At 45.4% G+C, this 22,265-nt stretch overlaps 1 protein-coding gene across 1 annotated transcript; it reads left to right on the plus strand.

Annotated features, from left to right (window-relative positions):
* Window positions 1–10,523: 10,523 nt before the first annotated feature.
* LOC116954586 (olfactory receptor 1500-like) lies at window positions 10,524–12,755 on the plus strand. Its single transcript, XM_032975228.2, has one exon. The coding sequence runs from the start codon at window positions 10,941–10,943 to the stop codon at window positions 11,916–11,918; it is 978 nt and encodes a 325-aa protein (XP_032831119.2). The 5' UTR covers window positions 10,524–10,940; the 3' UTR covers window positions 11,919–12,755.
* Window positions 12,756–22,265: the final 9,510 nt, after the last annotated feature.

The following is a 22,265-nucleotide window of genomic DNA, read 5'->3' on the forward strand; positions in this document are numbered from 1 at the left end:
GCACTTCTGACGCCAAATGTAGTGACTAACTCGGAGATGATAAGACTTGGAGGCACTTCTTTATTAAAAAGCACCATCGGGACAGTTGACTGGTGGTGCCCCGAGATGGTGAAGCTGGAGACAACGACGAGAAGAATGGTGAAGACGACGAGAACAATGGGGAAGACGACGAGAAGGATGGAGACGAAAGACTTCAGCAGCACAACGGGGATTCCACTCCAACAACAGCCCCGAGGTCCCCTACAGGGGCCCCTATTATACTGTCAGCGTGGCCTTGCTCCGCCCCCGGCCACGCCCCCTTTCTGGTACCTACTAGCGGGTTCCTGGTTGTGCCCCTTCTGTGACCTTTCCCCTAGATCCCCCTCTCATGTATATCCTGGCCTGCTGACGTCAGGGCTGCCATACGCCGCAGATCCCCTTTCCTGCCAGCAGCCAGAGCTATGCCACTACACTATGCCACTACATATATACTATGTATGCATGAACCAGAAGTAAACACTTGACTTGTTGATCTCCAACGGAACATTGAAATGCGGTGTATCACTGGAACCCTGAAATCGACCTCAACACCCTGGCTGCCCGTGATGTTGCACATCTTTGCCCAACCCACACGCCATAATGCTGCAATCCTCTGAAAAGTCCTGCAAATCGAAAAAAGAGTCGCCGTCCCATTCATCAGTACCTCAATAATGTCCCTCGTTATCGCTTAAAGTCATGCAAGCCCTTTTGGACCCATGTGCTTAACCATCAGCGATTGCGAGTTCAACCCCGATGAAGCTTGGAAAGCTGAATGAAAGACCCAACGAATATGATCTCTGGGTTTGATCCTTCGCGAAGCTCATGGTCCTCCCTAAATCGCATTCGCACAATCCATGGCAGATGCTGATAGCTGACACACACATGGGAAATTATAAACTCTCCAGTGTGCGACTGTGGTCATCCAGAACATGGCGTAGAGCATTTTACGACATTGTGCCCGATCCCCAAATGCGAAGAAGACATCACAGTGATATACTCCGCTGCTCCTGACACGGTTATCTGGCTTGACTGCCTGAATGTGAAATTGTAGTTGTTGCTGTGCATCTACATCAGCCATATGAAGGAAGAAGATACATTATTTTTTCCCAGAAATGTCGGTTCGGAACACAACCGCTGGTTTTAACATTATGTATATGGGAAATTAGAGTTTGCTTTAAAACAATTCGAGTGAAGAAGCATTTGCCTGGAACTCTTCCCTTACAGAAGGGGGTTTTGGGTGGAGGCAATTCCTGTACTTTACATTGACCGAGTAGACATTTTGCATTTATGCGTGACATTAGATGGATACTGTGAGGACACAATGCCATTGCAACATTTACATGTGTCTTGACTCGTCCATTGTGTGTGGAAAAGAGGTACAAGTCAGCTTCGATGCCCTTTCCACTTACTCGGTGTCATTGGGGACCTATATAAGCAGAGATTAACTTCTATATTGGGGGGAGGGTTGGGACAGGGGTTCGCTTTGTCCCTCGCATTAGGAATCGCGGGTGCATATAATTAATTAATTGACTATCTTAATTGTACACAACTGAAAATAAATTTATAAAGGCACCCAGTTTGGGGGGGGGGAGGGTTGTGCTCCGGTGCCACCCCCCCCCCCCCCTCACAACGCAAACTACGCCCATGGCTGGAGCTGCACTGATTGCGTGGGTTGCCATAGGGGAGCTACACTGATTGATTGGGTTGAGTGGCTTACCATAGGGGAGCTGCACTGATTGATTGGGTTGAGTGGCTTACCATAGGGGAGCTACACTGATTGATTGGGTTGAGTGGCTTACCATAGGGGAGCTGCACTGATTGATTGGGTTGAGTGGCTTACCATAGGGGAGCTGCACTGATTGAGTGGGTTGAGTGGCTTACCATAGGGGAGCTGCACTGATTGAGTGGGTTGAGTGGCTTACCATAGGGGAGCTGCACTGATTGAGTGGGTTGAGTGGCTTACCATAGGGGAGCTGCACTGATTGAGTGGGTTGAGTGGCTTACCATAGGGGAGCTGCACTGATTGAGTGGCATTGCCATAGGGGAGCTGCACTGATTGATTGGGTTGAGTGGCTTACCATAGGGGAGCTGCACTGATTGAGTGGCATTGCCATAGGGGAGCTGCGCTGATTCTCCTCAGACCATCGTCGCGATGCCACAGAATTAGCGTGAACACGGGGATGAGTGGGGTTGGGCGGCTTGCCAAGTTCACCTTCACGGCCATTCGCCGAGTTGCGAGGACGTGGTCCTCTCGCTGCGCTGCCCATTGCGGAACGGCCCCGGGCCAGCGTTCCTGCTTGCCCAGGGGGGCCACGGCAATGCCGGCGATCGCGTCTCATCATCACGAACCCCATTGTTGCCAAGGGGGGAATACGCAGAACGACGAAGAGAAGCTCCTTAAGACGCCCCGTCTCCAGATAATCAGCGCTAGTTATTTAAAGTGCGCCCTCCCGCGAGGATCGTTAGAGACTAACTCCCTGCCCTATTTGTAAAAGAAAAAAAACACCATCAGGTGCACATGCAGGACAAGATAATTGCGTCTTTAGGTCAAATGCATGCAGCATTAATTCTTACAATGACGACGGATTAAGACGGCTGCACAGCACCGATGCATATCTGGCCTTGGTAGAAATCTACATAATTTTTGTTTGCATGTGTATGCCATGTAATGAAAATTGAGCAACAAATAGGACATATGTATCTGGCCATGGTGGCGAGATGTTAACTGTCTCGCCTGGTATGCAGGAGGTCTTGGGTTCGATTCCGACCCTGACGACTCTATATTTGGAATTTGCGTGTTCTCCCTATGGTCGCGTGGGGTTTTCTCCAGATCCTCCGGTTTTACAATCCGCATTTAGAATCAACATGCATTGAGAGTATTTGGCTACTATAAATTTCCACATGATTGGCCACTTCGTTGAGCTATCATTTGTGGCCAGGCCGCATCTGAAAAAGAGCTATGTCGCTTAGTGGTCCTTACCTGGTAAGAAAGTGTCATTTTAAAGTGCCTTGTGATATAATACATATATTTGGTGTTGAATAAGCCAATGTTATCAGCAGGTGACGCGCAGTCAACTGCGAATTATACCCGAATATTATAATAATAATAATTGAGACATATAATAGAAGAGTTTCCACTTCCCGTTATTGCTGTCGTCGAGAAAGTGATTGGTTCATTCTCTCTCACTCTCGCCGTACGTTTGATGGGAGGGCGTCAGACCCACGAGCGTCCCTCTTGCCAATTCAATGCCAACTTCTCTACGCACCAGCCACGCCCCGCGCCACCCTCGCCCACCCGAAGCCACGTGACCACCCCAATGCAATATATAAAGTCAGTGCCACGGAAAAATTCACAGGGTGCCCGGTAAGGGAAACTTAACACCAAGGTAAGAGGAGCTCACCGGAGGCGTGATCACGCAGCTTTGTCGGTTTTTGGGGGATGATTTGGGTGAGCACTCTGTGTTAAGACAATCATCACGGTTCTAACTTTTGTATTTAAAACCTAATTCAAAACGATGCAGCATTTACGCTGGGGTATTTAGCATTGTTTTTGTTATTGTCATTAAGTATTGTATATAATTGTAAACTTATTAATAAGGAAATAACTATTGCAATTATCGCGACACAAATACATGCTACATCTTAGTTTGTTTAACACGTAGGCTTTCGCGAATACATCTTAGTTTTATGTGTTTGATTATTGACAACAATAATAACAAAACATAATTAGGCAAATGTTTTTTTTTAACAGTTTCATAGTTCCAATGTACCAAGAAAAACGAGTGCCTGCTTCTCGGCGATTGTGTCACATACGACATTACAATGTTGACTCCATGTGGAGTCTCGTGACCCTGGCGTTTTTTATGTCAACATGCGGTCACCGTTTAGCAGAATCATGAACGATTTTTATAGCTGTCATTCTGCTTCCTACGGTGGCATGACAACTATTTTTGCAGAAGCTTTGCGGATTAAAGCTTGGCGGTTTGTAGACTGTCATACTTGCCTTGCAGCAAACCGAATTGTCCGGTGCTCCAGTTGCATGTGGCAGAAATGCGCCAAAGACTATTGAACTGAGTCAGATGCATTAGGATTATTATTTTTGACTGCTGATATGCTGACGTGTTGGGGTAAATCGTTTCAAAATAAAGATAGTGAGGTTGTTATGGGGAGGTGAAGAGATATCTTGGAGTTTGTAGGACAGGGTTTTGAAGGGCAACAGAAACACTTTGCAAGAGTAATATTGTACTACATGCTATTGAATGGCTTGGATCTGCCAAGAAAAAAACGACGGTGCTCCATCAACCGCTGCAGAACAGCAACTGGTTGCTGCGCCACATCTCCTCCTCCTCTTCCACAAGTGGAGAATTGAAGGCAACCCACACGGTGTGACTGCGGCCACCCGAAACAGGCAACGGAATCACCGTTTCGCGAAAAACTGCATCCTACGGTCGCTCTATGGTGGATTGAGTGGTATTGGTCGCGCTAACTCCCGAAGCTATCGCATGGCTCACAGACTTAAACCTGGGCGTGTGATGTCCACATTCTTGGCATGCGCTAGAGAGAAAGAGATTGCGCAGGTCAGAGTGAGCCGAATTTTACAACGTAGTACGTATAATTTAAATTTGTATCGCATCTGAATGCTGTATTGTGTATTACTTAATAATACGCTTTCCAGTCTGTAGCTTTCAGGGCCATAAAAATTATTGGTATTTCTCTCCATTTCGATGGATTATCTAATTAGTCTTCGCCAGTAATAATTAGTTTTGCATAACACTTCAACGTTATCAAAATCAATTGAGTGTCCTTGTTGGCAAGCATGTTGTGCTACTGCCGACAGTTGTGTTTGAGATAATTGAATGTTCCTTTGGTGTTCTTTTATTCTTATGCTAATGTTACGTGCCATCTGTCCGATATGGCATTTACCGCATAAGCAATTGATCCTTCTGTTGATAACTTAGGTAATTCATATTTAGTACAAGACACTCGTATTTTTATTTTGTGTACCGTACCAAATCTTACTTTAATGTTTTGCTTTTGCAAAACACGGGCAAATTTGTCAGTTATTCCTCAGATATATGGTATTTTAATTTCTGTTATAATCTGATCACTTTCAGCAAGTTTCGTTGTTCAGTCTTGGTTTGGCATTCAATGCTCTGTTAATTTGACCGTTATTATAGCCATTCAGGGAGGGGTATGCACGAAGAGCATTAGCACGGTTGGCTATGTACGGTGCGACATAAGTTCGACATACTTGGCTGTGTAGGCGCAGAGTGATCGATAGCGTCAATAGGAGTTGCTAAATCGAAGAGATGCAAGTGAGAAAGCGATGCAGAATGAGCAGAGAGAAGATCTTTAAGAACACACAGTAGAGCAGATTATGTCGAATGATGTTCCTGAATACTAGATTATATTTATCATGAAGGCCATTTTGAAGAAAATGGTTCGTTGAGTGGTTAAACATTACACGTTCAAGAATCTTCGACGTGACATTGGGGTGTGAGACAGGACAAGGGGAGTTGGATTATTTGGCTCAAGTGAGGATTCTATTTTCTTCACCGGCTTCTGGCCACTGATTGCCATTTTGGCCTGTAGGTCGTGCGTTAGGTTAGTGACCTAACCATTACACGGGTCAGCCCGTTATTTAAGTTATTCCTTTGTTTCCACCAAAGCCGTGTCATCGTCTCTTGAACCTTTCCTCTGTGGTGTTCCCCAGGACTCTATCCTAGGTCATCTGCTGTTCGTTATATTCCTTCATCTGCTAAATAAATTCACGTCCAATTTTGGCACTAATTATAATATTTACGTTGATGACACGTGACTTGACATTACTCTTAGCGAGGCTGTTCCCGGTACCCTATCCACTCCCTCTATCTGCCCCAACATCCTTGGAGTCGTCCTGGATTCGGCGCTGTCATTATCTCACCATATCTACTTTATTGTGATTCCGAAACTCTTACTCAATGATGCTGCTGAAAACAATTCTTTGTGCGCGTGTAACCTCCACACTTTACAAACTGCGATTCTCTCGTATGCGGTCTTCCTGAGTTTCACGTCCCGCATGCTCGGGCAAGGGCACTTCCTCATAATGCGCAAACGTGGTCGAGTTACCCCCCATTGCAAATCGCGTCATGCGCCTTCCCATGCACTCTCGAGTCAGCCTGTAGATGCCACTTATTGCTGTCAAATCGTTGCATGCGATTTCCCCTTGCTTGCATTTCCCCTCTCATTTCTGTCTGCAACAAATCCCGAGTCCTTCACTCGTCCGGCCTAAAGGCGCCGTTTATTTTGTACCTCCATTCCGGTCCGTGTTCCCCTGCTCTCTTCATCAGGGTCACCGCAGTGGAGATATATTAACTACCTCGCCTGGCATGCAGGAGGGTGTGGGTTCGATCCCAACCCTGACGCCTGCTATATATTTGAATAGACGTTTTTTGGGTTAGATGTCGGTTTTTTGGGTTACGTGATCTAATCCAAAAACAAATCTATTACGGATATTGGGCGCGAAAGCCGACGTGTTAAACTATATATGTAGAGTTTGTGTGTCTCTCTCCCCGTGGTCGCGTGGATTTTCCTCCAGGTCCTCCGGCTTTTCCCTCCACATATAGAATCAACGTGCATATTTGACTGCTATACATTTCCACGTGATGATAAACAACTTCATTGAGCTATCAATTGTCGCTTCCAAAAAAGAGCAACGTAGCTCAGTGGGGCTCACCTGGTAAAATAAAAAAATAGTTTAAGTTTAGTTTAAGTTTATATGTCTGTACGACGTCATCCCTTGTTGCATGTCATCTCGCATTGTCGTTCTTCTTAATTCCTTCTTCTTCTCCTCGATCTCTTCCCACATAATCTTAACTAACTCACATCCAGCAAGCTCTCGCTAGATGCCCAACCTCGACTCTCATCCTCGTTCCGTTAGATTCAACAAGTCCACGTTCCTCTCCCACCTTACAGAAGACTCCTTCATTCGTTTATATTCTGTCCAACTTAATTTCACAACTCGTAGTCAAATCCACCTTTCACAATCTTGCAATCTCCTTAAGAAACTCAACTAATCTTTGTATTTTACCAGGTATGGCCCACTGAGCTATGCAGCTCTTTTTCAGAAGCGATCTGGCCACAAATGATAGCTCAACGAAGCAGCTTATCGCATGTAAATAAATAGCAGCCAAAAACTCTCAAGGCACGTTGCTTCTAAATGTGGAGGGAAATACCGGATGACCTGGAGAAAAATCCACGCGACTACAGGGAGAGAGACACCGCTGCAGGCGTGAGGGTCGGGAACAAACGCGCGACCTCCTGCACAGCAGGCAAGGGAGTTAACATTTTGCCACCACAGACCCCACCTCCGGCAACTCGATGATCACGATTTGTGACCACGATTCAGTTACTAAAGAAGTGCGCGGCACGTAGAGCAAAACGTCGGACAACACGTGGCACAACCTCAAAAGTTTATCAACAGAGATGATTAATAGGAGCTGTTTGACCTTCAATGAAGCGGGCGATTTTTTTAAAGTTCAATGTCGTGACGCTCAAGATCTGTAATTGTGTGACTGTAACCGCACGCGCGAGTGATGGTCAATAGAAATGCCCCGAGTTTGACGGGTAGCGACAGCGCACCGCGTGACACGGCACCAGTCTATGATGCACCTGAAAAACTGTTTCATTCACTTGCATTTTTTTTACTTAAAACTCTCGTGACTGCAGGAATTAATATTCTTGGTTCTTTCGGTTAAGTCACGTAGATAGAAAATAAAATTATTAAATAGAATAAAATTATAAATCCATGACGTTTCGCTTCTATTTTTTACAATTTTATTTTATTATTATATATTTTCTATCTACGTGGCTTTACCAAAAGAACAAAGAATATGAATTCCTGCAGTCACGAAAGTTTTAAGTCAAAATTTTACCGCCTCTACGGGGAGGGTTTCCACATAACCATTGGCTCTTTTAACAAACTCCGAGACAAGAAAGCTCATCTGATCGAGTCACTCACATTTCTGAAGAGATGCCACGACTCTAAGCTAATACCGACCTCATGCACACTGAATTCTGCTGCTGTCACATCTTTCAATGCCAAATGTATTTTGTTCAGAGCTAGCTTGGCCCTGATCTCTGAGAGAATTAGACTACTCCGCACTAAACTGGATCATGTAGACAAGACACTCTTGAAATCACACTTAATATTGACAGAACAAAATGTCTACATCTGATTGGGAACATGTAGATAACATGACTGCACCATCAGCCGCTACAATGTCAGCTGAATGTAAAGATAATCTGATTTACTAATTCAACCTCCTTTCCAAGAAGAAACCAGGTCCACACGTTAAAAAGTTAGACGTTGACAAGGTTGTTATCAATCTGAGTAATTGCCCAATTTTCGATGGTCTAAAGTCGATGTTGGCTAAAGGATTGAACTTTGCAGTCACCCTCAAACACATACCAGTGGATGACGTTATTGCTCAGGTCTATGTAGCCCTTAAGGGTTTGGGACACATCACTGCAGACGTGACAAGATCTGAAATCGCTGCAACCTTCAAAAGTGCTAAGATACCAGTCAGCAACATCAGTAAGGATGAGCATTTTGAGTTATCTCAATTGAAAAAGAGGGATGATATCGTCATCATCTCAGTCGACAAGGGCAATGCTACGGTCATCATGGACAAAACCGTGTACAATAACAAAATTCAGGACCTACTTAATGATGGTAGCAACAAAAAATAAAAAAATATCCCATCAACTGCCTCGTTACAAAAACGAACAGTATGATCACTGATTCAGCTTCATTAATTGAACAGACCAAACGGTTTTCCTTAACACCTTCTGCTGCTAGACCACCCAGATTATGTGGCTTACAAAAAATCCATAAAGGAGGTACACCCCTTCGTCCCATCCTCTCCACCATTGGCTCACCCACCTGCAGACTGGCCCGATATCTGTCTGAGACCTTGCAGCCATTCACTGGTAAGACCACCTCTTTTGTTCTTAACTCAGCTCACCTGATATCGTCAATTAAAGACATCTCACTGTCCCCAGGAGATTAGCTCGTTAGCTTTAATGTCGTTTCTTTGTTCACCAAAGCTCCTGTGCCCGATAGCATTGCAATAATTGAAGATTTGGTCCAACAAGGACTGAATGCTGATGTGCCAGCCCTGGTGAGACACTGCCTCACCAATACATACTTCACTTGGAATGGAACATTCTACAAACAAACTGAAGGCACCCCAATGGGTTCTCCCTTATCTCCAGCTGTAGCCAATTGTTTTCATGGAAAAATCTGAGACGGACGCCATCCAGGCATCCACTCTACGCCCGTCCTTGTGGAAGAGGTACGTGGATGACATATTTGTCATCTGGCCACATGGCCGACCGGCACTGAAACAATTCCTCAGTCACATCAATTCCATTCACCAAGCAATCAAATTCACCATGGAGGTAGAAAAGGATAGCATGCTACCCTTGGATTTCTTAATCAAAAAGAGACCAGATGGCTCAATGAGCCACTCTGTGTACAGGAAAGTAACCCATACTGACGCCTACCTAAAACCAGAAGAATTCCCTCATCAAAACGCTACACCATAGAGCTCAATGTATCTCCGACCATGAACACATGACCAGTGAACTCAAACATGTACACCAGACTCGTAAGGTGAATGGATATTCTGACTACACAATCTGCAAAGTCATCACCCCATCCTTGAGGAAGGAGCCATCTGAAGATCCAAAGAAAAAAACATCACCTTGCCTTACATAGCAGGGATAACCAAAAATATTTCCAAAATCTTGAATAAACACAAGATCCAGGTCCGATTTAACACAGTGCATAAAATTCGTGACCTGATCCCATCTGTGAAGGACAAGATTGCTGACATGCAATATCCCAAACTAAGCTGTATCTGCGGCAGCAGATACATTCAGGAAACTAAATGGCATGTCTCAGACCTTTTTAGGTGAACATAAGGCAGATCCGAAACATGGCAGGACCAATACTTCTGCCGTGGCTGATCATTACATTAATGCGGCTGGCTCACATGAAATTGATTTTTCTAAGATGATGGTACTTTGCAAGCCGACTGGCTATCAACAAAGATTCTTCACGAAGCCATCCATATATACAGACACAGACACAATTTCAACCGAGACGACGGTTTTAAACTCAGTAATCATTGGAAGGATGTCACCACTTTGGGTCATGACTTGATTTGTGTTTTCTTGTCAACCTCTACCGTCAGCAGTGTGGATGTGTGTAGCGAGGTGCAATGCCCCCCCCCCCCATCTCTACCCCCCTCTCTATCTCTACCCCCCTCTCTCCCCCTATCTCTACCCCCTTTCTCCCCCCCCCCCATTGTCTCCCCGCCCATGCTGTGTATGCACAGTTCTCCTCCTAACTCCCCCATTGTCTATGCTACCCACCCCCCTCTCTCCCCCTATCTCTACCCCCCATCTCTCCCCCTATCTCTACCCCCTTCCTCCCCCCCATTGTCTCCCTGCCCATGTTGTGTATGCACAGTCCTCCTCCCAACTCCCCCATTGTCTACTCCTACATTAGATCTGGCTGACTGGCTGCCCCGCCCATGCTGTTTACACTGCACAAGCTCTCCTCCGCCCAACACTCGTCCCCCGCTCACGCACTTTGGAAACCCTTATAAGCAGTTGCATTTGGAGGCTGGCCCTCTTTTCTCTCCGCCTGATGAAGACCGCTTGTGTTGCGATCGAAACGCCGTGGGTTTTTTTGCTTTTATTTTATTTTTAATTTAACTTTATTATTTATATTTTCTATCTAAGTGACTTTACCGAAGGAACCAAGAATATGTAATTTTTTCCTTTTGCTTTTGCCAGGGTATTAAAGCGGTGAAAAACGGGGGGTTGGTTCCACCAAGCTGTTCGCCCAGGAGCAAAAAGCAAACGACAACGACATGGACAACGGCAGCTCCCTCTTCCTCCTATCCACATTTGAGCTCCCGTCTGCCATACAGGTGCTCATATTCCTGCCCACGTACATGGCGGCTGTCCTCACCAACCTGCTGCTCATCGCCACCGTGGCTCTATGCGCAGAGCTGCACAAGCCCATGTACGTCTTCCTGTGCAACCTCGCAGTTGGCGACATCATCGGCTGCACAAGCTTTGTGCCCATGCAGCTGCACATCCTCCTGACGGGCGACAGGCACATCCCGTTCACATCGTGCATCATGCAGATGTTCTGGATCAACGTTTTCGTGAGCAACGAGTTCCTCACATTGGCCGTGATGGCGTTGGACCGCTACGTGGCCATCTGCTACCCACTGCGCTACCACGCCATCGTCACGATGAAGCGGTCCTTTGCCGTGCTGCTGCTCACGTGGACGATGTGTGTCGCCATTCAACTGGTCATCCATCTCCTCATCATGCGTCTGACAGTGTGGGTGCCCATTTGCCAACTGCAGGGTATGTTCTGTGACCACGGAGGTCTGCTCAAGCTCTCCGTCTCCAATACCCGTGTAAACGAAGTGTGCGGTCTGGCGGGTGTGGTGTTAACGGTGGTGGCGCCACTCTGCATGATGGCCTTCACCTACTGGGGCATCCTGCGGCAGTGCGTCAAGATGAGCTCGAAGGATTTCAACAGGAAGGCACTCTACACCCTCATAACGCACTTCTCGGTGCTCACCATCTGCTCTTTGGTGGTGTTCACCTTGGTGCTGGTCCCGCGCTTGGTCGGAGACTCGCGGAGCGCCTTTGTGAGGACCGTGACCTTGTCCGTTCAGTTCCCCGTCATTGTCGTGCCAATTGCAAACGTACTCATTTATTTCTTTCGGACCAAAGAATTGAGAAAAGCGTCCGTCAAATACTGTCAAAAGTTATTTCCCGGATCGGTCGCATGTTTCACGTCTCACAAGGTCTGCATCATTGAGGACTAAACACTGCCAACTGACAGCACGCATATACAAAACCAAAACTAAACTTTTTTTTATTTTACCTGGCAAAGCCCATTGGGCTATTTAACTATTTTTCAGAAGCGACCTGGCCATTATAAATGATAGCTCAACCAAGTGGCTTATCGTGTGGAAATGTATAATACCAGCCAAATACTCGAAACGCATGATGTTCATTTGAAATGTGGAGGGGAAAACCGGAGAACTCGGAGAAAAATCTATAAGACCACGGATAGAACATGCAAACAACTCCAAATATACAGACAATAGGATCGGGATAGAACCCACGGCCTCCTCTATACCAGGCGAGATAGTTGACATAACGCCAAATATCAAACGTAACGATATCAATTGAGTCATATGTTCGTATTATTTTGCGAGGGATGTAACGGAAGTATCAAAGTCTCGTCATCCACACGTTGATGGTAGTTGTATGCATGCGCGCATGTGTTTGTGTGTGCGTCAATGATGGAGGAGCGGTAGTGTAGCAGTTAGTGCGCTGCACTACGAACCTGGTGTCCCGAGTTCGCTCACGGCCAACACCAGTGAGGATTATCTGAACCGGTCCTGGACGTCCCCTAGGTCGAGTCAGCCTCAAATGAGTACCTAGTGCGATGTATAAACATTGCTACTAGGGAGACAAAGGCGGCCAGGCGTGGTGTTTACCACCCACCCCCTCGTTTTCCGTTCACGCTTTCATAGGGGCTTGCTAACAGCACTTGCCCCTACAGTCTGTTAAGGCTATACGGAGGGTCTTTGTCTTGTCTGTCAGTGACGTAGCCTCGGAGTGTAAATGGCCTGGCACAAGCACCGTGGTGACGTCACCCCCCCCCCCCCCCCATTCATGATGAACGGCGGCTTTTGTTGTTGTTTTTGTTGTCAATGACCTCATTAAACCACGGGTTTCTCATTTCTCCCCGTCAATTCTCCAGCATGGCTGACGCAATTATCTGTCATTGTGACGCACACGCGACAAGGCCGCAGTTCAGTTTCAGTTCAGTTCAGTTTATTTTGGTATAGCCCTGTGAGCCATCCGGCTCTTGAATCGGGTGCAACCACAACAAACAAAAAAACAAAAACACAAACAAGAAAACATCGTAAAGTAACTTTGTGACTGTGCAAACAGAAAATCCATGAAAAAACAGCAAAATATTCCTGAAAAAAGCACAATACACCAACGCTATGTGCAAAACATCCCAGTGGGATGCAAGTCAAAAAACAACAAAAACCACAAGAAAACTCAGATTAAGGCCATCAGTCTAACTCCGTACAACAACAAAACAAACATGTCCAAGCCAAAAAAACTTTTCGAAATCATCAAAAAATTAAGCCATAATTGCAACGTAACAGTGATCATAGGGACTGTGACCCCGGATTTTTTACAATAAACTACATAAATAACATGTAACACCAAATCCTAGAGCCATAGCTGGCTCCATGAGTTACTCCACAACAGAAGCATCAGTCGGAGTATACAATTTTTCAATGCACCTTTAAGATCAGCACGCTAAATCAAAATACAGATAATACTTTGCTGCGTCATCTGGAGCGAAAACATTTTATTTTAATTTACGCCAATGAATAGCAGTGGCAGCTAGGGGTGTACAACTCCTCTAGAGCAGTTTTGAGAGAAGACCTCATTGGTAGCGATTCAAGTTGCAGTTTATTGGCAATAGCATTCCAGACCCTGGGGGCATCAATAGCAAAGGCCCTTCCTCCAGTTTTTGTACGGCAATAGGGAATGTGAAGCTGGTAAATGAGCGAAGACCTGAGGCCAAATTTGTTCTTTGAAACAGAGAGGAGATCCAGCAGGTAGTCTGTGGATTTTTTTGTAAGTACATCGTGAATAAATAAGATCTGGTGCACAAGCCGTCGAACATTAAGAGATGTTAAGTTTGACCCAATGTAGAGATCGCAGTGGTGAGTCCTATATGGGCAGTTCAATGTAAATCTTAAGGCCGAGTGATAGATGCAATCAAGCTTCTTCAGTACAGTACTTGGGGCTGATTTATACATGACGTCACAGTAGTCAAGTAGAGGCAGTATGGTAGCTTTTATCAATTCCAAACGGAACATTGGGGGGAAGCAGTGCTTGTGTCGATACATATTTTTTTTTTACTTTTGTCTTTTTACCAAAATAATCAATGTGATCTTCAAAATTCAGTTTTGAATCCAGGATGACCCCAAGATACTTATAGATCTTGACTTGCTCTATTTGACAATTATTTAAGGAATGTCATTGGGGAAAAATAACTTCCTGCTTTAGTCCTGGTGAGAAGCATAGCACCTTGGTTTCAGAGGTATTCAGGACTAGTTTAAGAGCAACTAGCTGATGTTGCAGTTTGTTGAAATCACCCTGTAGCTTAGCAATCATGTCATCCGGAGAGCGGCCAGCAGTAATCAGTGTCGTGTCATCTGCAAAAAGATTTATCCTGGAATGATCCAGGTCAGTGCCCAAGTCAATGACATAAAGAGAGAACAAAAGGGGGCCGAGGATGGAACCCTATGGAACCCCTTTTGTTATCTTAACACTGTTTGACCTCCAACCATCTGTTAATACAGTTTGGGTGCGAGAAAAGAGGTAATTTTGTAACCGTTTTACTACGTTTTCGGAAAAACCGAGGCAACTTAGTTTACTAAGCAGGGTGTTGTGGTCTACTGTATCAAAAGCTTTGGACAGGTCTAGAAAAAGACAGGCACAGTACTGCTTATTAGCAAGGCTACTGTAAATGTGATTCAGAGAGACTAACGCAGCACATGTGGTGCTGTATTTTTTTCGGAACCCAGATTTTTTAGATGTAGTAGATTGTTGGTGGACGGGAAACTGCTAATTTGGTAGGTCAATAATTTTTCAAAAATTTTCATCAACGGGGACAAAATTGAAATAGGTCGGTAGTTATTTGGATCATCTTTAGGGCCCCCTTTGTGAAGTGGACGGACATAGGAATGTTTCCATTCTAGAGGAACTGATGCTTCTTTGATGGACAGGTTGAAAATATGGGCTATAGGTTTGTATATTAGGTGACCAACAGTTAGTAGAGCAAAGAGAGGAATCCTATCTGCTCTGGTAGAGGAGGACCCTTTGAGGTTGGACAGTTGTTTCAGAACATTACTTTCGTGGATTGGCTGGAAACTAAATTCGTTTAATGTTTGGATAGGGGTGTAGGAATTTGCATGAGCAGGGGTGACTCCCAATACATTATCAAAAAGATTACCAGCTTCAGAAAAAGGAAGGTTAAAATTGTCAACTATTTTTTTGGGATCTGAAAAATATTCCCCATTTCGGTTAAGCTCAACGAGCAGATTGTCTGTTTTGGATGCCTTTTCGATACATTTGATTGTTTTCCAGAAAATCCTGTCATTTCCATGTGATTCCAGGAGAGTGGAGGGAAAATTGGCATTTTTTGCATGCCGTATTTTTTTGACGCATCTATTCCTTAAAATCCTGTATTCTAGCCAGTCATTGACCAAATTACTTTTCTGAGCACATGCCCAAGCCTTGTCCCTAGTTTTTATGAGCTTTATAATCAAAGGATCAAACCATAGTGGGCGGTTGCCTTTAGTTTTAAATCTAACCAACGGAGCATGTTTGTTAAGAATTTGGAGAAACGTGTACCTGAAGGTCTCCCAAACCTTAGTCAGGTTGGGGATATCACAGACCTTGTCAATATCCGAGTGAAGCACATCATTAGTAAATGCCTTAGTGCTGAAGTGTCTCATAGAGTGCTTCTCAACCAATTTAGGGGGGGCTTTGGGTCTGGCTGATGATCTCACACCAAAAATGAAGGAGTGATCACTAAAGTTATTACCCAGAACACCAGTCAGTGTGAAATTGTGAGGGGCATTTGTCAACAGGACGTCAAGCAGAGATGACTGTCCCGGATTTTTTAGGTTGGGTCTTGTGGGGACATTTATTAATTGAAACAGGTTAAATTAATCTGTAAAATTTGTGGCCATGGCCGGCGGGTTTTGCCAATTCCAATTTAGATTACCCACTAAAACTATTTCACCTTTAGGGTGGCCCCCAAAAAGCTCTCTCAGTGCAGATGCAGCTTCAACATCCTTCCCACTAGGCGGTCTATAGCAGCACACTATCAATATCTGTTGATTATTTGGAAGAGTTATTCTGAGAGCCAAACCTTCAAAGCAACATTTTTTAAACAAGGAGTGAGCTAGTGAACATGCAATAGTATTACGAACATAGATGGAAATTCCACCTCCTTGAGATCCTCGGTCAAGCCGAAAAAGGTTGTAGTTGTCAATCGTAATCTGCAAGTCATTGACGGCAGGAGTGAGAAATGTTTGTTAGGCAAAAAATGTCCGGGTCAAGATTTGCCACTGCTAGTTTTAGTTGACTTAATTTAATCACAAGCCCTCTGATGTTGACATGTAGAACACCAACACCTTTCCTGCCAGAAAAATCTACAGAATTATACGAGTTATTTATATTTGAGCCAAGATGAAGCTCAATACCACCCAGAAATAAGAAAAGAATTAATAGTTTGCACAGGTATTTTCTGTGAAAGGATGAAGAGCAGTGAACCTTGGACGAATAGCAGTAGCTCGCAGATGGTGTTACTTTTAAGAGCAGAATGAAGTTTGGAAGGTGTGCTGGTGAAGTAATGGGACAAAGATAGGGTTTAAAACAGTGGTTCTTAACCTTGTTGGAGGTACCGAACCCCACCAGTTTCATATGCGCATTCACCGAACCCCTCTTTAGTGAAAAATAAAATGTGATTTTTTTCAAATTCAAGACATAGATATGTTTTTTACTGGTACACAAAATGAGCCGTGCATGAACATTACCTTGTTCAAAGAATAAAACCAACACAATGCATAAACTCACAACAAATTACATACCTGGAAATCAATGTGACTTCTGCTGTTGCCTTTGAGAGATCAGTTCAGATATGCGTGGCTTCACCTTGGCAAGTGCCACTCTCATGTCATTTTCACAGCAAAGTCTGTTCCTTTTCTTCGTTTTTATGTCCAGCATCCTCGAAAAGGATTGCTCACAAAGATATGTTGTAACAAATGGTATAAAAAAATCCAGGGCTTTCTTAGCAATAACTGGATACTTGTTCATTTGTCGACACCAAAATGTTGAGAGCGTTGTTGTTCTGAAGAGTTGCTGTTGAACCTGGCTCTGCTGAATTTCAATGATTTCGTCGAGGAATTCATCATTGACATCTGCTGTTTCAACAGCAAACGTGAACGGCTGTCTCACCCATGCTGGATATGACTCTCTTGTAGGGAAATATCCGTCGAGAGACTTTGCAAGCTCATCTAAGTGCGTGGCAATTGTTTGCTTCAGTTCCGTGGATACAGACATATCTCCGATTCCAGACACATCTTCGATCTTACTTGCACAGTCGTCCAGAAGCGGGAAGTTTGCAAAGTTATTGTTCTCTGTTCGTCGTTTCCATAACGGTAGCTTTTTTTGAAAAGCCTTCAGGTGTTCTTCCGCTTCCATGATATTGACTCCACCACCCTGCATCTGCTGATTGAGATGATTGAGAGCTGCGAATATATCAGCCATGTACGCTAAAATGAGAATGAACTCAGGATTTTTGAAGCAATCTGCATGGCAGTGTTGGTGCTCTTGCAAAAACAGGGCTAATTCCACACGCATGGCAAAAACACGATTCAGCACCTGTCCCCGGGATAACCACCGAATATTAGAATGGAGCAGAAGTACCTCAAATTCAGAGCCCATTTCTTTACACAGCTCACTGAAGATGCGGTGCCTCAGAGCACTTTTTCGCACATAGTTCACACATTCCACCACAGTTTTTAATACTTCTGCCATTTTTGGAGGTAAGGTTTTTGTTGCCAACGCATGCCTGTGCAGAATACAATGCGTCACAATGATGTGTGGTGCATCGGCCTTTACTAGCGCACCAAAACCAGACTTTCTTCCCAGCATGACTGGAGCTCCGTCCGTACAAACTGCAGAAACCATATCCCATGAAAGATTGTTGTCTCTGAAGAAGTCATCCACAAGCTTCTTCACATCGGCTGCCTTCGTTGTTGTTGTAAGAGGCTTACAAAATAAAAACTCTTCTTTTATCATGTCGTCTTTCACATAGCGTACAAAAACAGCAAGCTGGCTTAGATCAGAAACGTCTGTGGTTTCGTCGGGTTGAAGGCTGAATTTTGCCGGGCTTGAAATCAGATCCGCGACTACTTGAGCCAAGATGTCTTTACTCATGTCTTCTATTCTGTCACTGACAATGTCATTTGAAAGGGGAATTTGGGATAATTTACCTTCGGCCGCTGTTCCGAGTATCAGATTCGCCATCTTTAATGCAGCTGGTTTCACAAGTGTTTCACCAATGGTGTGTGGCTTGCCCTGCTTTGCGATCAGGTAAGCAACTTCGTACGATGCTGTCAGGATCGGTTTGTTAACAGGTACAAATCCAAGAGCAGGCAGAGTGGCCCTTTCATCGAATCTGGCTCTCTTCACCCTGAATTCAGCAAGTGTTGTGTTCTTGTATTCCCCGTCTCCATGCAGCTTCAAGAAGTGTTCCTTTAGTTTTGCCGGTGCAAGACTAGAGTTGCTCAACTTGGCGTTGCAAATCATGCAGATAGGACGCTCACTCCCATCACGTTCCGTGATACATGAGAATCCATGTTGTACATATTCGTCCGACCACTTTCTTCTTTTGCCCGACATAGTTAGTATGGATAAAATATTAATGAAATCACACGACGTACGACAACAACAGTCACACGTTGACTACTGAGTACGCACTAAATTCCCCGCAGTGCTGATTGGCCAAGCAGTGTAGCATGATCATCTGCAGCCAGTGATGGCCAAGCGGGCCGTGTGTGTCATCACAAATTTACACAATAATTCAAGTGTGTCCGGACCTCCGTGGCGGGGGCTCTGCCGAACCCCTGAGATCGACTCACCGAACCCCTGGGGTTCGATCGAACCCAGGTTAAGAACCACTGGTTTAAAAGGATACAATGATGGAGTGTAGAAGTGTCTATGAGCTGTTTCATTCGCAGGTGTAGTGGCAAATCGAGCAACAAGTATGGACGCAAAGTAACGAGGGTAGCCGTTTGTAGATTTGAGTGTGGCACTAGATATGGCCGGGAACGACAGTAGTATGATACACAGCAGGAGAATTGCCATCTTTAAGATAACAAAGATCCACAACAGTTAAACACACAAGTGAAAAACGTACAGGTAGGCCGAGCGCGAGTAATGTCTTGCCACACTCGTCGCACATGTACGGATTCTCGCCCGTGTGCTTGAGTTTGTGGTGGCGGTCAGCTCCAGGTCACGAAGTTGACTAGCCGTTCAAGTTTCTTGCTGTTTGTCAGCACACCTTGGTGCGTTGCTATTTCTCTACGCTTGCGTGCATGTGACCTAACACTCTTTTTTTTCAAGGAGCATCTTCACGAACAGGGCAATAACCTGATCAAGCAGGTGAAGGGTAAAAACCTCAAGGAGCGGGTTAAGACGGTCGAGGGCTTCCTGCAGAAGCTTCGGCTCCTTGATAACGGAGAGCGTTTTTGAGCAAACCAGGCAGCAGCAGATTAAGGCAGACCCAAGGAGCAGCAGCTCAGGCAGGCCCAGGGAGTAGCAGCTCAGGCAGGCCCAGGGAGCAGCTCAGGCAGGCCCAGGAAGCAGCAGCTTAGGCAGGCCCAGGAAGCAGCAACTCAGGCAGACCCGGGGAGCAACAACTCAGGCAGACCCAGGGAGCAGCAGCTCAGGTAGACACAGGGAGCAGCAGCTCAGGCAGACCCTGGGAGCAGCAGCTCAGGTAGACCCCGGGACCAGCTCAGCAGACCCGAGGAGCAGCAGCTCAAACATATACTGCGTCATGGGATTTCTATTCGCATGAATGACGCTCTATAAAAAAATACTGCATGTGATTGCCTCAGATCTTATGAGCTGTTTATTGAAGTCATAATGTCTTGTTCCTTCATATCCAAGTTGAGTGTAATCATGTTACCTTGTTGGTTTACCCCATGAAGGCCGAGAGCATATTATGTGCTATACGCCAACACAGTAGTGATTTGAGGAAGATCTCATCAGGCTTTCGAGAGCTTCCTGTCGTGGCGGCATGAGCCGGCAGTTGCAGGACTGCACCTTTACCTCTGCAACATTTATGAACAGCTATAAGCACGATAACATGACAGATAATTTATCCCCAAATTACATTTAACATAATTACTTATAGATTAAAGGGTGACTTATAATCTGCAATATGGATCTCGGTAAAAATTGTTAAGTTATGAGTAAACAAATTTAAAGTTTATACATTTAGGCCTACTAATCTGGTACTAGGCGAAGCCTGCGGCAAGATATTTGATCCTGAATGTTTTTAACATACTTATAGATTAAGAGGTGACTGATAATTTCCCATCGAAGGACCTCTGTACTGTAAAATTAAGTTATTAAATACCTTAGATGGGGAACTAAATTAAAGTTTAAATCTTTAGGCCTGAGGCCTAATAACCTATTAGACGAAGCCTGCGGCGTGAGAATTAATCCTCAAATGAGTTAAAAATGCAAGTACAGATATAGGGGTGACTGAAGATCTGCCATCTAACGATCTCTGTAATTGTTAAGTTATTAAACACCTTAGTCGAGTAACCAAATGAAAGTTTAAACCGTTAGATCTAAGGCTTGAGGCTTACTAACCTGTTTCTAGGCAAAGCCTGAATCCTCAATTACGTTTAATTATAGATTAAGAATGTTCCATGAGAACATTCATTGATTATTACCTTACACTCCCTCAGACACCCTCACAATCTTAGACAATCACATTCTCAGACACGCTCTGAGACCCACACACACTCAGACACCCTCACAACTCACACCAGCTCACGTGCGGGTCGCCATCGCTCTCAGCCTGGGGGCGTCTGCATGTCGCCGTGGTGGAAGATCTCTGACGCGGTGGGGGGGGAGGGGCAGCGTTTGGACGAGGGGTCACGACCCCTTGGGTGTCGAACTCACCCCTCGTCACGAACTCACCTCTCGTGATATTCCAAACGGAGATATATTTCCTGCATGGAAGAATCCGCAGCGGACTAAGTTATTTCCTCCACTCTCGATGCTAATCGTCGCTGACACAGGACATATATTATGTGTATGTGTGTGTGTCCGGGTTTGGCCCACTACACTACCGCTAGACTCCCGGGGGGAGCGGTAGTTGTTGCAGTTAGCGCGCTGCGCTACGAAACCAGCGAAAAGAGTTCGATTTCCACTCACGGCCAACACCAGTATCGATTATCTGACCCGGTCCTGGGCCTCCCCTAGGTCGACTTTGTCTCAAATTAGTACCTGGTGCGGTGTGTAAACATCGCCACTGGGGAGACAAAGGCGGCCGGGTGTGGTGTTGGCCACCCATCCCACCGTGTACCATGCCAGACTTCATAGGTGCTCACTAACAGCACTTGCCCCAACAGTATGTTAAGGCTATACGGGGGATCTTTGTCTTTGGTCTGTGAAAAAAGGTGGGAAGTCTTAAGTGGAGATCAAGAGTCTGGGTGTGATAGCAGTGACCACCAAGGCGCTCACCGCGAGTTCACCACCCAGTGAGTGTCTACGCATGAACTGAACTTAGAAATAAAGGCGGACGAATGGAATTCTCTGGAGGAGAGGCGACGCGCTCTCCCTCTTTCTCTCTCTCTTAACTCTCTCTCTTAACTCTTCCCCTCTCTCTCTTAACTCTCTCCCTCTCTCTCTCACACACATAGCGAGCGAGGGCCTCCTTGAGCAATTAACGCAGTTGTTCCTCCGCAGTCGTAGCAGACCCACTGTCGGCGAGCGGGGAATAAAAGCGCTCTATTAAAAGCTCCTTCAAGACAGCCGCCTTGCCGCTGCAGCCTCGTCCCAGTTGCACGGCGTTATTTTTAAAGGACGAATCCGCGAGGGGGTGGGGGGGACATCTTTAACTACGGACACGGCTATTGCGCAACCGCTCCCTTTTTCTTTCTCCCTCTCTCTCTCTTGCTCCACTTGCTCGCTCGCCCACCCCTCGTGGGTTCACGAAGCAGCGCCAGAGACGCGCGATGCCCGCACTGCCGTTACGCCCGACGATTCAAGTTCGAGCTCAGGCGATGGTGAATCGTGGAGGCGAAGCACTGAGATTGCTCGATCACGCCACTGCTGACGCAAGGCGCCTTCACTCGGCAACCTGCGGCTCTTTGGCTTCCCCCTTGCGGGCAATTTAACGTAAAGATAATTGATTAAATATGGCAGGGAATGGGTCACTATGCAATTTATTGGTGACAGCAAAATGTACAACAGTCAAACTGTTCTTAGCTCTTTCGGTAAAGTCACGTTGAAGGGAAACAATAACATAATAAAAT

This window comes from Petromyzon marinus, chromosome 55 (assembly GCF_048934315.1).
Source record: "Petromyzon marinus isolate PM22_M1 ecotype Great Lakes invasive population chromosome 55, UKy_Petmar_22M1.pri1.0, whole genome shotgun sequence".
Classification (NCBI taxonomy): domain Eukaryota; kingdom Metazoa; phylum Chordata; class Hyperoartia; order Petromyzontiformes; family Petromyzontidae; genus Petromyzon; species Petromyzon marinus.

Bases quoted from the DNA above. Each gene is read 5' to 3' on its own strand.
- LOC116954586 (XM_032975228.2), top strand. From the start codon at position 10,941: ATGGACAACGGCAGCTCCCTCTTCCTCCTATCCACATTTGAGCTCCCG.